Source organism: Dunckerocampus dactyliophorus, chromosome 1 (genome assembly GCF_027744805.1).
Source record: "Dunckerocampus dactyliophorus isolate RoL2022-P2 chromosome 1, RoL_Ddac_1.1, whole genome shotgun sequence".
Taxonomy (NCBI): domain Eukaryota; kingdom Metazoa; phylum Chordata; class Actinopteri; order Syngnathiformes; family Syngnathidae; genus Dunckerocampus; species Dunckerocampus dactyliophorus.
Genome location: NC_072819.1, coordinates 50710034 through 50725569, shown reverse-complemented (window position 1 = coordinate 50725569; position 15536 = coordinate 50710034). Strand labels below are relative to the sequence as shown.

At 43.8% G+C, this 15536-nt stretch overlaps 1 protein-coding gene across 4 annotated transcripts in view; it reads left to right on the top strand.

Annotated features, from left to right (window-relative positions):
* Positions 1 to 14853, top strand: part of LOC129185146 (neural cell adhesion molecule 2-like) — a 243331-nt gene extending 228478 nt beyond the window's left edge. For 2 of the 4 annotated variants that reach the window (XM_054781871.1, XM_054781900.1), the window contains exons 16-17: positions 4858 to 5065; positions 9731 to 14852. In XM_054781871.1, the coding sequence (XP_054637846.1) occupies positions 4858 to 5065; positions 9731 to 9845 (323 nt within the window). In that variant the 3' untranslated portion in view covers positions 9846 to 14852. Of the gene's footprint in view, positions 1 to 4857; positions 5066 to 5353; positions 5394 to 9730 lie in introns of all 4 variants that reach the window. The other 2 variants (XM_054781890.1, XM_054781881.1) reach the window with 2 other exon arrangements.
* The last annotated feature ends 683 nt before the right edge of the window (positions 14854 to 15536 follow it).

The following is a 15536-nucleotide window of genomic DNA, read 5'->3' as shown; positions in this document are numbered from 1 at the left end:
ATGGCCCCCAAGGAGGCTTGTTTTTCCTCTTGGAGTCTGTTACCGTGTCTATTTGCAAGGGTTTGGATTTTCTGTTTCGGCTAAATGGCCCGTGAGCGTGTGTGCTGCCTCACAAGCAGAAGGGAGGACGGGGCAAGAGGCAGGCTCAAGGCGGGTCTTCGATTGACTGTCCTGTCTTGTTAGGTGCATTGTGGGAAAGGCCCAGGAGCGGACGGGGGAGATGAGGGGAGAATGCTTTCCTCCTAATGTGAACATCAGACAAACAGTAACCCGGGGCGATCGTCTGTGCTAAGAAGACAATCAAAGACGCACGCAGGAAGGGAGGTGGACTCCGTAGCGCCCTGTCTCTTCTGCCATGACTGCTTTTTCAGAAACCATCACAGGTGGGACGCAAGCGTGTGGTTTGCATCAAACTCCTCATATGAGCAAACGTACTTGCTGATGCATTCTGGTGTCGAAGCCACATGAGCATGAGGAGAACATGCAACGTCCACGCAGAGACACCATTACAGAGGTTGCAAATGCAAACACAATGGAGGTCGCTCAGCATCCCCCGGGGGGGCACTTGTAAGTATATGAGTCTCCAAAAGGTCACGAAAAATTTCCATTGAGGCACCGTGAAACATCCTGATGGATTTGGCGTGAGGGACACTTTGAGAACTAATCTTGGAAGGCTTCACTTGTCTCCTGCACGCACACGTACTTTCCTGGAAGTGCTGCTGGAATATCAAAACAGAGTGACTGCTTTTATGGCTGCCATTACAGTAATCAGCCCCTCTATGAGTTCTCTGAAGTTGTTGTCTTTCCTGAACAAGGGGCCGTTTGGTGCGAAGAAACACCACCGGGGCCGCGGCGAACACATCCATCTGCTTCAGGAAATCATAATCATTGACTTTTTATTCTGTTTTTTACTACCATAACGTCTTATACTTCATAAATCCAATAAAGAACAGCACAGAGCACATTGTACTTTCAATTTCCACTGTGGGGGATGTAGATGCCAGTGGCGGGACGTGTATTTGGTGCCTGGGCCTGCAGTTGGGACTTAATCCGCCTCCTAATACCACCACTATCACGTCGCATTTATGCAGACCAGCAATACCAGACAAAACCGCAACGTTACAGGGCGTGGCATTACAGAGAGAGCCATGTCATGTTTTGGGGATGAGCACCATCATTGCTAAAGCACCAAACCCAGTTAACCCTTTAACTTTACATGACATCGTTGACGATTTTTTGATAGTAACTTTGAGCAAAAAAAAAAAATCGCACTCCTCGGCCCCCCTGGGAAAGTCTATTCCAGGGTGCTGGAGAGAAGGATATGACAGTCACACCTCGGCTACAGGAGGCGGAACACTGGACCAGCTCTGCACCCTTGCAAGGGTACTGGAGGGCACATGGGACACAAAACCCTGAAAAAATCTTAACATCCACGTACTAGAAGCAGTGCAGCCAAGAGACAGAATATGACATTTCATTGAGGAAATACTACAATTGAATTTGTAAATGTGCTTCTGATAGTGATGAGGCCAGCAGGGAAGTCTTTGCTGGCCCTGACGGCACACCACCGCTTGATGGATAAGAAAGAAGAGGAACACGAAATAAAAGAAACTGTTGGAGAACATAATTGTATGTTTTTTCTTAGGAAGACAAGAAGTAAACCAGCTTTGGGATCAGTTTTTTCTTGTACTTTCAAAACTTCAGAGACTCCTGTCTGGAGTTCCTGGGAAGGAGCCACCATGAAGATGTGAGCACCCAACACACCCTGTTATTATTTATTCAGGAGTGGCAGTGTGGAAAGTGTGCAGTAAACACTAAGACCGGGGTTGATAACCATCTTTTTCCTCAAGTGTTTCCTTGAGTGCTCTCTAGTCTCATCAGACTTGCTGCTTCCTGTTTAAATCTGGGCCAAGAGGAGAAGCTTGTCCCTCCTTCTGCGTTTAATGATCCTTCTAAAAGCTCTCAGGGCAACTTTGATTTCCACAGCATGTCCTCCTTCACGTCCTCAAATAGTTGTGTTTATCCCTCTGAAGATCGGCGCCTGCTGCCTCCCTGATCAATTAATGGTTATTCGGTCATCATTAATGGACTCGCTTCCTCTTAGGTCCCAACGAGGGACCGTCAATCTACACCCAGGCTTAATGAGTCTGTTGTCAGAGGGAGACGGATATGAATGTGTTTGGATACCTGGGAATTGACAGGCCCTGCTAATGGTGCTACATTTTAGTACGTAATCAGGAGTCTTAGTCAGTTTAAGGGTTAATAGAGCATGGAAATCAAAATTAATGTGCAAGGTGTTTAAGGATTTAGCGAATGTGTGAAAACTCACTCAACCAATTAGTCTGGGGCCTCTGAGGAGAAGGGAAGATAAATAAGAATGCAGGAATGCAACTAGCAAAAATTGTACAAGACTTTTGTCTTTATTGTTGCCTGCTACTATTAAGCATTTTATAAAAGAGAGAGCGAGAATGAGACAAAATCACCATAAACCACTTGGAGGTTGCTTAGCAACTGTAATTTGAGCTTCTGCATAGCGCATAATTAGACCCAGACCCAACTGGCAATGATTAGGCATCTATTAATATCTTTAATGATATGTTTACAAATTTACCAATATGAAAACTTGCCGTAAGATAAACACAGCATCGTGGTTCAGCGATTTAAAATCCAAAAGTGTCTTCACCCAAAATATGTGATTTGTATGAAAAGCACATCTAAAACCCACCAGCGCTTGCTTACCCTGACCCCATGGGTCACTGTGCAGTCGAAAACATCCTCCTACAGAAATGAACTTTAGATATCATTTGTGTACACGCTGATGCTCACACAGTGTGGTGTGTGACTCGGGTGACGACGCCGTATTGAGTATTAAGGTTGAGGCCAGAATGCAATCCTTGCTTCAGTTCGTCCACATGCATGTCCTGTTTTAACAGGAAGGGTGGGACTTCGTCTTGTGCCCGAGTCTTCAAAAGGGGGCACTCTTGAGCAGAAAAGTGGATTCACAAATTACTCTTGGCAAGGCACCACCTCCTCCTCGTTTTGCTGGAAGCACTGAAACCCGCCAGAATGCTCTTTAGTCACTGAGATGTCAACAGGGGCCAGAAGTTTGAGCTTTTTCTTGACTGTTGATAAGTTCATACAGCGTTTTCCCATAGATTGAATGTCAAGGCAAAATGACTATTAGAACTTGATTGTGTTGTTGAACAACTTTAATGGCACATATGCAGTTTTCCTCATGAAATTGTTGCAAAAGGTCAGAAAACCAAAATGTACAAATAAATAAATCATTTAACCCAATTAAATCATTCCAGACACCCCAAAATATTAACAAAAAATAGATTTTACACTATGTTTTAAACTATTATGCAAGTAAGATTTTAGTAGAATTGTTTGTTTGTCAATGAAATTGATGGATGGCATTGTGTCTTGGGGCTCTTTGGATGACTGATATCAATCTCGGATAATTGTCATAATTAGTTTGCCAGGTGCCACATTATTAAGCTTGCCACAGATTTCAAGCAATACGGGAAAGAAAAAGGATGAGAAAATTCCATCATTCACAAAAACTTTGGGACGGTGAAGACATTTGCGTGTGTCGGGGGAGACTTTAGCGATCTAATTTATCTTATTTATGATGTATTGTGTAAAACTAAGACATGAATAACATCAAATTAAAAGCACAAAAGGAATGGTGACCCCCCCATCCACCAGTACAAGCCTGGAGTGTTTCCAGAGAGATGATGACATGGCTGTTTGACGTGTGTGCTAAAAGGCAGTGCTAGCATGAATTAACTTGAGACAAATGTGCACATTAGCACTCAATAAGTCATCCAAACTTACCTTTATGCATTCCCACATAGTATCAGCATTTGACACCAAACATGAGGTGAAAGAAAAATGTTAAAAATACAGTAGTAGTCTATCTGTGCAGCATGAGAGAAAGTTAGCACACCCACAATGGACATGTGTCAAGTGAGACGGATGTAACAGAGAGAATCCGGCCAATTAAATAAAACATTAAAAAAATGAAATAATGGAAATAATTTTTTTTCCTGTCTGGCCCGGTACCAAATGACCCACGGCCCGGGGGTTGGGGACCACTGCTCTACGGTATAAATAACACTCTGAGGATCTGAGGATTCTGGGAGAGAGTCAGTGTTTTTCAAGTCTCAAGTAAGTTAAGTCTTTCATATCAAGTCTCGAGTCAGGGCTCAAGTAAAGACTTGCAAGTCAAGACAAGACAGGTCAAGTCAATAAACAAGTCATAAGCACTGTTTAGTGTCTCAAAAAATAAATTGCAATTTTAACAATGTAACAATGTGTTAAACTTGATTTAAAATACATTTTAAAATTTATTTTCAAGTCATCAGACTGAAGTCCGAGTCAAGTCTCGAGTCTCTGATGTCAATTCCAAGTCCAAGTTGCTAGTCTTTGATGATATTCTCAAGTCGGGTCCAAGCAGTCTCCACCAGAAGCTAAAGTATGACCTTGACATATGGCAGTGCTTCTCAAATAGTGAGGCTGCACAACCCACCCACCACACCCCCCTGGGGGAGGGGGGGTCGTGAGAGGCATGGGAGACTATACTCATACAATTTCTACAAGATTGGCAGGTCTGTTAGTGTCTTTATTCAGGTATTCATGCTTGAACGATACTGGTGCCAGCAGCCCATACAGATGTTTGTACACAGAAATCAGGTTCTCAATAGTATCTCAAATCAGGGGGAGCGTGAAGAGAAGTTTTGTCCCATTCGTGACAGAGAATGTTTGACAGCCACTGACGTGGTCATCATGTGGCCTTTGTCAAAGCATCTTTCTCCGTCTCACATTGCTCACAGCGCTTCCTCCGTGTCTTAGCAGAATCCCTGTTCAGCGGCCTGGGCCTGGGTGCGGTGGTGGGCCTCGGTCTCGGAGCGCTGCTGCTGCTGCTGGTTCTGGTAGATGTCAGCTGCTTCTTCCTGCGCCATTGCGGCCTGCTTATGTGCATCACGCGCACGCTGTGCAGCAAGAAGACGGCCACCAGCGGAAAGGGCAAAGAAATGGAGGAGGGCAAGGCTGCCTACCTGTGAGTGTCGTTCCAAGAGTTGGTCACATTGTTTTCAATGTGTCCTTGTCATTCATGCTTGCAGAGGGAGCATCTGCTGTGGGTGTCGTGGCCTCTGGGTCACATTTTCATTTTGCTTTTTTTGGAGCTTGAAGATTAGAATGAGTTCAAGCAAATATGATAATACTAAGATAACGAGTGATCTATTCCAAAATGTTGCACAAATCCAATTGTTCTGTAAAAGGCTGAACGTTTCACAGAAACAATCTCTTTTTGATTGAGAAAAGAAGCCTTCTTTTTGCCATTTAGGTACACCTACAACAGCCACCCGAGCACCTTTTCAACCACAGTATGTCTCTGATAATGTCTTCTTCACTAACATTTACTGACTGTGTGCTTCCAGTTTGCATGCGCATATTCATCACATGCATGTCTGAAATGAAGCTCTCTGTTCGTAGTCTATTTTACACTTCTGTGTTGTTGCGCATGTGAAAATGATCTTTGGAGGCTCCTCATCAAGTAGAAAAGCGAGATATGCTGCATAATTACGTGTGTTTATGCGGCAAAAAGAGCACATATGTTGTGAAAGCTCAGGCATCTTTTGGCTTCACACATTGTGCACCTGTAAGCGAAAAAGTCCCCCAGGCCGCCAACAATAAACAACCGCTCAAAGGTTTAGTATCACTTGCAGAGCAAACCACTGGAGGCTACTGAAAAAGAGTTAAGTCAGATGGATGTGCAATTAAACACCATCTGACCGAGGTGTGCTTTTACACGTGTACAGTATGGGCATACATGGACTTTGCTATAATTAAGATTTCCATAAATTAACATTTAAAGGACTACATAGGCCAACTGGTTCTTTCAAGGCTCTCCGATTACGCTCCATCGGCTAAACCCAATCAAAGTGATGGCTCATGCATAAGAAGAATGATTGGAGACAATTTTGAGTTACAATTCCTCTTTATTCAAGGCAACCTTGTGTTGAAGGTGGTGTTTAAAAAGATGAATAATACAGTTCTGCTCAGTTTTGATTGGCGCTATAAAAGAGGCCTTTATTTAACATTACCTTAATGTTATAATAGCTTATATATGTATGTTGCCCAGTTATGTTGCTGAATAGGGAAACCAAACTATGAGAAACACCTCTCAGTGCAGGACAGAGGAAGCAACCAGCAACAAGCAATAAATCAAACCAAAAAAAATTGTCTGTCCGCATAAAAACACATTCACCGGCTGTCGTGCGCATTTTGTCCAATCAGAAGCTTGGAAAAGCAAAACACAGCTGACTTAGAGGCGCATTATGTTATATTTAAAAGAAGCGCACACTCATACGGAGCCCAGGAAGCATCAAGAACGTTTGTTTTAATCGTCACTATAAGGTAACGCATGCACATGCACACAGACGAGCGCGCACACGCACGCACGTGCACACACATGCACACACATAGTTCAGTTCCAAATGTGAAAATTGTAACTACTGTAGTTCACGGTGGTATATTTGTAAATAGTGTTCCCTCGTTTATTGCAAAATAAGTGAAATCTGCGAAGTTTCAAACTATATTTTTTACCATCATTATACGTCTGTGTAGGCTCTCAGTCGTACAGGAGTTGTCCATCGAGGAAAAGGCTTCTTGAGACGTCATCTGTACTTCTGTGTAGAAGGTGTCGGACGTTTCGCTCCTCATCCGAAGAGCTTCGTCAGCAAACTAATAAGTGCTGGTAGCTTAGGCCTTAAATACAGTAAGAGTGGGCGGAATTGGTGTGCCAACACCCTCCTCCTATTGGTTCCTTACACTAAGCCTGGGCGGAGCAGTGGTATAATCCTATCCTGTTATTCACACCTCCGATAAAAGGGAAGTGTCGCTCCCTGAATTGGGTATGAACGACTCTGATACTGGCTTGTTAGCATCTATTGTTCTGGCTCGGCCCTGCCTTCACCTCAAGGCAAGACTAAGAGCTGTGGGTTTTGGTCTCAGTAACCTGCTGAACACAGGGTCCAAATTAAACCTCAAACCACCATTCCGATTCAATGATGGGTTCTGTTGTTTGACAAAAATAGCTTCCTTTACTCCTCTTTCAAACCATCTGTTTTCTTTGGCCAAAATCTTTACCTCGCTGTCCTGAAAAGAGTGATTGGTAGCTTTCAGGTGTAGATGTACTGCTGATTGAGGACCACTAGCATTGTCCCTGCAATGTTGATAAAGCCTTTTTTGGAGCATTTGCTTAGTTTCCCCAATGTAGTGCTTTTTGCATTCCTCATCTTTACAGTGGATGGAATAGACCACATTGCTCTGTTTCTGGTTTGGAGCCTTGTCTTTAGGATGCACTAATTTTTGTCTCAGGGTATTTACTGGTTTGAAATAGGTAGGAATTTTGTGTTGCCATAAGATCCTCTGGAGTTTTTCGGAGACCCCCGCTACATAAGGGACTACCACTCCTCTCCTTTTTGCTTCTGTGGGCTTTTGGGTTTCTTTCCCTACTCTCTTCTTTTGACATTTGTTAAAAGCCCACCGTGGGTACCCACAGGTTGAGAGCGCTCTCTGGACATGTTGTGTCTCCTTTTTCTTTCCCTCAGCACTAGTTGGTATTTGTTCCGCTCTATGTTGGAGGGTCCTAATAACCCCTAGTTTATGTTGTAGTGGATGGTTTGATTCAAAAAGCAGGTATTGGTCAGTGTGTGTGGCCTTTCTAAAGACCTCTGTAAGTAGCTGTCTGTCCTTTCCTATAATTACCTTGCAGTCTAAGAAGGCTAGTTGGTTTTCTTTAGTGTCCTCGCGAGTAAATTTGATATTGGTGTCCACCGCATTGATGTGATCTGTGAAAGACTGAATTTCTTGTTTTTTGATTATGACAAAGGTGTCATCCACGTATCTAAACCAGTGCCTTGGTTTTGTCCCTGAGAAGGATGTGAGAGCCTGTTTCTCCATCTCTTCCATGTACAGATTCGCCACTATGGGTGAGACTGGTGAGCCCATAGCACAACCATGAATTTGTCTGTAGAATTTCCCTCTAAACTGAAAATATGTGGTGTTAAGGCAAATTTCCAGTAATTGGCAGATGTGGTCAGCACTAAGTTTTGTTCTCCGATGCAGAGTTGAGTCCTCGAGCAGTCTCTTCCTCACCACTGAGACTGCTGCTGAGGTGGGGACAGATGTGAAAAGTGAAGTCACATCATAAGACACCAAAGTTTCCTCAGATTGGAGCCAGAGGAAACTTTGGTGTCTTATGATGTGACTTCACATAAACACTCTCAAAAAAGTTTAACGATCAACCTACGAGGTTTGACAAGAAATTCTTAAGTGACTCATGTGTATTTCACTCCTCTGACCGCCCGCCTCTTTCGGCCTGGTGCTGTTCCTCTGTACTGTAGCGTATTTCCAAGATTCGTTCATTCCTACAGCCGCAACTTCTACCTTCCTTCCTTCAGCATGTCCAGAAGTCCAACTTTTTGTGAGATGGTTAGCATCCATCCATGCCATCTCCGGGTCGGGGATGAGATCCTGCCCCAAGTGGAGGAGTTTAGGTACCTTGGGGTCTTGTTCACGAGTGAGGGAAGGATGGAACGCGAGATCGACAAGTGAATTGGTGCGGCGTCTGCAGTGATGCTGACTCTACATCGGTCTGTTGTGGTGAAGAAAGAGCTAAGCCAAAAGGCAAAGCTCTCAATTTACCAGTCGATCTACGTTCACACCCTCACCTATGGTCATGAGCTTTGGGTAGTGACCAAAAGGACAAGATCGCGGGTACAAGCGGCCGAAATGAGTTTTCTCCGTAGGGTGGCTGGGCTCTCCCTTAGAGATAAGGTGAGAAGCACTGTCATCCGGGAGAGACTCGGAGTAGAACCGCTACTCCTCCGCATTGAGAGGAGCCAGATGAGGTGGCTTGGGCATCTGGTCAGGGTGCCTCCGGGACGCCTCCCTGGGGAGGTGTTCAGGGTGCGTCCGACCGGTAGTGCACAGGAAGGCATGAAGAAGATTGATTGATAATGGTGTACAGTCCCTTTGCCAATTGGGACGCAGGAGACAATGCACGTTCATACGCTGTAAAACACCAAAAAATCAGCAAAAAGGTATGTATGATGTGGTGTAGTTGTTTCGATATTTGAGTTGTCACAAAACCAAAAAATATCTGTGTCAAAGTGAAATGTATCTTTTCTCCCTGTTTTAGTCAGGAACTGGTATTTTCCTGAAACTTACCTATGTTCTCCTGCTGATTACTAAAAAACGGAAAAAGATAGAAACTATTATTTTTTTCTGATGAACGACAGGAGTCTAATCCTTCTTTTGGTAGGTTCCATGTGCACGTAGCCATAGAACACAAAATTCTGTGGGCCTTGAAAGGTCAGTCAAAATCGTCTAAAATATCCGGCACTGAAGGGGTTGTCTTTTGAAAAATGGCTGGCTGGGATTGAATGAGTTAAAGGACCTGTTGGATTCCATCTCGCCAAACAGAAGACATTTCCACCTTTTAATATCACTGCTTGACTGCTGCCTTCTCATTCATTTTAACGAGCTTCCTCACGGCTGTTTGTCGAGCACTTCCTGTCTGTGACTCACGCGTCCATGTTTCCCATAGACCCCTCTGTGCCTCGCTCAAATCATCTCAGTCTTTCCATCAAGCTGCACCCTGTGACAAGGACACATCAACACGCTCTGATGTGCACACTCTGTTCTCATACCGCAGGAAACTGCCGCTGAAGGAAGAAAATGGCAAAGAGTCTCTCAAGCCGGATACGATTGAAATCAAATTGCATGGCGACCACAGCATCCACACAAAGCCGGGCGACAGCAAAGCATAAAGGGTCCTCCCGCGCCCACAAGAACATTCGGATCACAAGACCAAAACCTGGACAAACTACAGCACTGGAACATAGTAGAGAGATTTTTTTGTTCATAAGTGGGAGGCATGTGTAAATAAAACCTTAGACGGGAGCGTGGATGCTGACATGACATAAGTGGAAGGCTCATGTTGAACTATGATTGTATGTTATTTTTGTTGTGTGCTTTTTTACACCATTTTGGGTTCCCCAGCTGTAACTCACGTTATCTGAGAAGTCGTAGGAATGTCTTTTGGATCTGCATTTCAATGCGGTGTGTCTCTCCGTGTACATTCAGTGACGTCAAGGCGAGGGCTTGTCTGAATACATAATAGATGTGACAAGCATTTGGGGAGGTCAAGCAGGGTACCGCTGTTTGATCAGACTTCCTCTGAGATGCCTTGAAAACACATGTTGACACCCAAGCATCGAAGGCAGTACCTCTTTTGATGTAACCTCTCTCCCCAGACGTACAATCACCTCGTGGTCGGTAGCTTCTTTTGTCACGTAATCCATTTTCATCCGTATCAGAATTTGAATCTGTAGACCGCGAGTCAGACTCGAGTCACAATTTTGATGACTCTGGACTCGACAATATCGTCCAAGACTTGAAACTTAACTCGGGCTTTTACATCAATGACTCGGGACTTGACTCGGACTTTAGTCTGATGACTTGAAAGTACTTGAGCTTTTCGGTGAATGTGTTGAGTAAAATGTTTCCCCGTTCAAAATATCCAACTGACGTGATCGTACTGTGGCATTTCCAGCAAGACAACATATTTGGTATTGTTTGAAAACAGTAGGGAAAATCTGGAAACGCCAGCTCGTCGTCGCCGATGACATCACCGCCACGTTGCGTCACATGACCAGAAGTGACAAGCCAGCAAAATATCATGAATGCTTTGACTGGCATCACTCTCCCCAGTTGACACGCTCCTGATATTTTTTGTCTTATACTCGAAAACGACTGGCAGAAGTAATTCCGCTCCGTCGTCAGTCGAGACGAGCCTTGGACACCGACGACGATGGACTTTGTGCGCATGTGTTCTTTCTTCTTCTGCAGTTTTGGGGGGTATTGTGCGAAGTGACTTTAGTGGCTTAGCGAGCTGTGTTGAGTGGAAAGTCAGAGGGAGGTAGCTCTCTTTTAAAGCAGCTGCATCACCATGGCAACTTAGGCTAAACTCACGTTATGTCCAGGCTTTCATCTTAAAATTGGCTTTGAAAGTTCCATTGTTTCACTGTTTAGCTAATTCGGAGATGGTGTCGTTTATTGAGAATATGCTATAAATGTGCTCACTTTCTGAGGCAAAATATTACTAACTAGGCCAACGTTAGCAGACGTATATGTCACAGCAGTCCTTGTGTGAGGACTCAGACCGTTAGTCTTTTTATATTACAATATAATAAACAATTTGAGGCAAAACACTTGTTTTACTCTAACAAGGGGGAAAAAAACACGTCACACACAACACACAGCCATCTAGTGGTCACAACGAAATACAGCATTTTAAAATATTTCTTGAAAATATAACACGAGAAAAGAAAGTTGTTGCTCCAATGTATTTATTTTTTAAGTGGATAAGTTAATATGTCAAAGTTGAGCGTTGATAAATGAAAAGACGAGTAGTGTAATAATCAGTGTTAACTTGCACATTCACACGCTGCATGCTGGCATGTCAGCAGTCCTCCCTCGCTCTGTTGGCGGCGACAGTGTTGCTTTTCGCAGTCATTAAGCTTTTGGGAACTCCTCATAACGCTCCATAATAATGACTTGCTCGTTTTTTGCTAAATACACCAGCTGTGATGGCTTCTTTTTTGAGCGGAAGGGGAAACGCCCCCCTTTCATGCCAACGCGCACTTAGCACAAAGCCGAAAACCGGACTCGACAAAGTAAGGCTATAACCGCCGTCGCAGGTTTTGTTGAGTTGCATCTTGAGCACAAAGCCTGGGTTGGTTGAGCCACTTTGCAGAATACCCCCTTGGTGTCACGTGGTTCTGTCTGCGTGTCCGTTTACAGCGCCACAGTTGGTGTGCCTTATGTATTACATTGTTTTCACCCAGTGATCTGCACCCGTCTGGTTTCCGTGTGGACGGGGCCTAAGTCTTGTCACGCTGGTCTAAAATAAATAAATAAATAAATGAAATTCTAAATGTATTAATTGTATTTGTCAAGTGTAGTAGATTGCTGTTAAATTCTTATTCTGTTCATTCTCCCAAGAAAAGAAAGAAAACAAGTAAGAATAAGAACATAGGAAACATAAATACCAATAAATTAAGCAACAACAACAGAAGAGACATTAATACAAATAAATAATACAAATAAATAAATAAATAAATAAATAAATATGTAATATCGGTCAATATTGGTATCGGGATTTTTCCCAATAATGAAAGCTGATAATAAACTTGCTGTATCGAGGCTGACGGGCTCCCGTATTTGCCATCGCGCAATTTATGACCTCATCAAACCGCCTCTCAAGCGTGTAAACAAACGTGGGTGGCTAATAGCAAGCTAGCGTGCTCCTTCCATCCATCCGTTTTCTAAATGCGCCGCCTCTCCTCACTAGCATGAATGCAGCAAGTCCCGGAAGTAAGCGACAGTAAAACCTGACAGTGTGTTTGCGCGCTCGATTAGGAGATTGTATGATATCGGATGTATTTTCATTCGTATACTGTACATGTTTGTTTCTTTTCCTCTTCAATTTCGCATCGGATTTCTACTGAGTGTTGGACCAAATTGAGTCATACGAGTGCTTTGAAAGTTAAGTCCAACTTGAAGCCTTTAAAGTCATGGACCGGAGCTTCAAGACGAGATAAAAGGTATGGGGGATATAAATTCATTTTAATATCTACCTGCAGATGAAATTGCATTAAAATCTGATGGTGTGAAATATGTTCATTTTGGCCCAGAATTACTGTGTACATGAAATTTGTAGTGTGGCGTAGAACCAATGCAGCGTGCTGCTGCACAGTGGCAGAGCAACAGTACGTGGTCACTCTCTGACCACCCCACTGGCCATCTAGACATTTCAGGTATCAACTTATTGCCACCCTTATGTGAGTAAATCGGAAATAGAGAGTTTGACAATATCGGCATATCGATAATCGGCAAAAAAGCCAATATCGGGCATCCCTAATTGTAAGGACTCGAAAATTTCAAGCCTATGACTTCAGACTCAAATCGACCAGTCTTGACTTGACACTTGACTTGAGACTTGCAAAACACAGACTTTCTGCCACCTCTGCTGTGTATGTCTTTGACCTCTTTGCAAAGATATAAACTGCTCAAGTTCAAGGTGTTTATTTCGCGACTCGGGCCTAGCCCCCCTGCTGACCTCTCACCATCACACTCGTAGGCAACGCTTGGAGGAGAAGCTGATGTTTCTAACGGCACTACGCGCGTCCCAATGATGTCAACCTCTTGGCTTGCCTGTAATAGTCGGGTCAGGTAACGCTCAGAAGTAAGAACTCTGTTTTTAGTCCATCTTAAATGATTCATTTGTTGTTTTCTTCTGTGTTTCCAGAAAAAAAAACATTTTCAATTATAATAAAAATAACAAAAAAGACTTGTGGAGGGAAAAACAGCACATGTGGGTTGAGTCACCTTCTAAAAAAGCCTTTTGTACAATGTCGACAATGAAAATTGTTGCCGTTGTTGCCGTGTCTGATAATCCGACTTGAATTTTTGTTGTCAGTCGCCTCCAGTGGACTTTTGAAAGACCTTGAATGTTTTCATCCATCAAAGCGGTTTGTTGGTAGAACTGAACGCACGGACCCGAGGAATCGAGAAAAGTCAACATTAACTTTGATGTCTTTTGCTCATTGCTGCCTCAGATGTCTTTTGGAAATGCTTTTCTTTGTGGGTCTGCTCGCTGACATTGTGTGCTGTACATAGGTGGAGAAAAAAAGCGTATTTTGCAGAGCTTTGATGTAAATATACCCTCAAGGATGTGACTTTTTTCAAAAGGCAGTTTCATCTTCTTTTGCCGTGTCATATGTGGTCCAAAGCTTATATGATGGTAGAATTTTGGTTGTCCAGGTGTTTGTTTCCTCTGAAGCCCTAAGCAGTGTAATCCAAATGGAGGCACTAATTACATCGTTTGAGTCACACACACTTCCGGATCACAACTTTACTGCTTTTCGCCACCAAACGTCTCAGTGGGGTGACTGTTTGTGTGCTGTTGGGACTTCCAGGAAAGATACTACAGCAGAACGCGAGTCCGAGTTCAGGTTGATGTGATGACTACTGAATGCTGACCCTGCCTGTGTGTGTGTGTGTGTGTGTGTGTGTGTGTGTCTGCCTGAATGAGTGAATGAATAATGTCCATGCACAAGGCTGCATGTTTATCTTTTGGATGCATCTGCATGCGTTGTGTCCAGTTTTTCCACAATCACAGCATCCCGATTTCCAAAAGAAATGAAGAAGGTAACGTCCGGCTACCCGGATGACTCTTTGGATATTTACGATCGTGGCCTCCCGTGAATGCGAGTAGCTGATGACGCGCATGTGGTGTCTCCGGGTCCATCCGTCTGACTGTTTTTGTTTTTTGTCTCAGACTTTTCTTTGTTTCTCGAACTGAGCCCACGTACGACACTACTGTATACTTGCATCACACCGGTGGTCCCGCCCCTGAGCGCTCCCTGCTGCCTATCACACTGACTGTATAAGCGAGAGCACAGTGCCTGGGTGGCGTTACAATTTCTACATGTTCTTTTTGTATTTGACTATTGAAAACACCCCCACCTCTGTCCACTCGACCATGTGCTTTCCTACTGGGGGTTAAAACAGGTGTGTGATCTCGGTGTACAGTGTGTGTCCTCCTCGTCCCCCTATCCTCGACACCATTTTGGACCTTCCTTGCTGAGTGTGCTTTGTGCAGGAAGTGGGAATATTGATGTCTCTCTGTATGTACCTGTGCAACACTTGTGACTCCTGTCATTTGCCGCTGTAAATAAACATGTCCTGGTAGAAGAGACGACGTTTCAAGCTATGACTCTGCGGGTAAACGTTTACGCCGATGCGTGCGCTCGAAATGACGCATCCACAGGGACGGCGGGTGAGCGTTTCACTTTAATCCTTGCTATTGTGACGGGCTTTTCTTCAATCTGGCAAAGTACTGAGAGAAAAGCACAGTCCTCCGAAAGGACCACATTTTAATTTCTTTTTTTTCATGGGGGTAATGAATGTTTGTGTGGCTCATTGCACCAGAGGGCACAAAGCTATTGTCACCAAGGTCACCACTAAGCCGCCATTATTTTGGAATAGAAGCTGTGTTGCATCTAAATCTGGCCTCACTTCCTTGGAGGATGACTGCGAGGGAAAAGCGAGAATGAGAGAAGACGGAGAGGCTGGATTCACCAATATTTCCATGTGCTTATTTTTGTGGTATTCACTCAACAGTACAGTCGTCCCTTGTCCTCACGGTTAATTGGTCCCTGACTCGTCCTTACTTACTTAAGAACTTTATTTATCCCGTAGGAACTCCATCAATGTGTGCACAGTTCACGTACCCAGCAACACAACACAATATACCGCATGCAATCAACAAACGCCAACAATCAACCATCAATTAACAGTCAAAATTGGAGAGAGGAGAAAAAAGCCTGCCAGCACAACAAACACATGATAAATAGGCAATGATAAGAAATCATTTGGTAAAAAATAGAAATAAT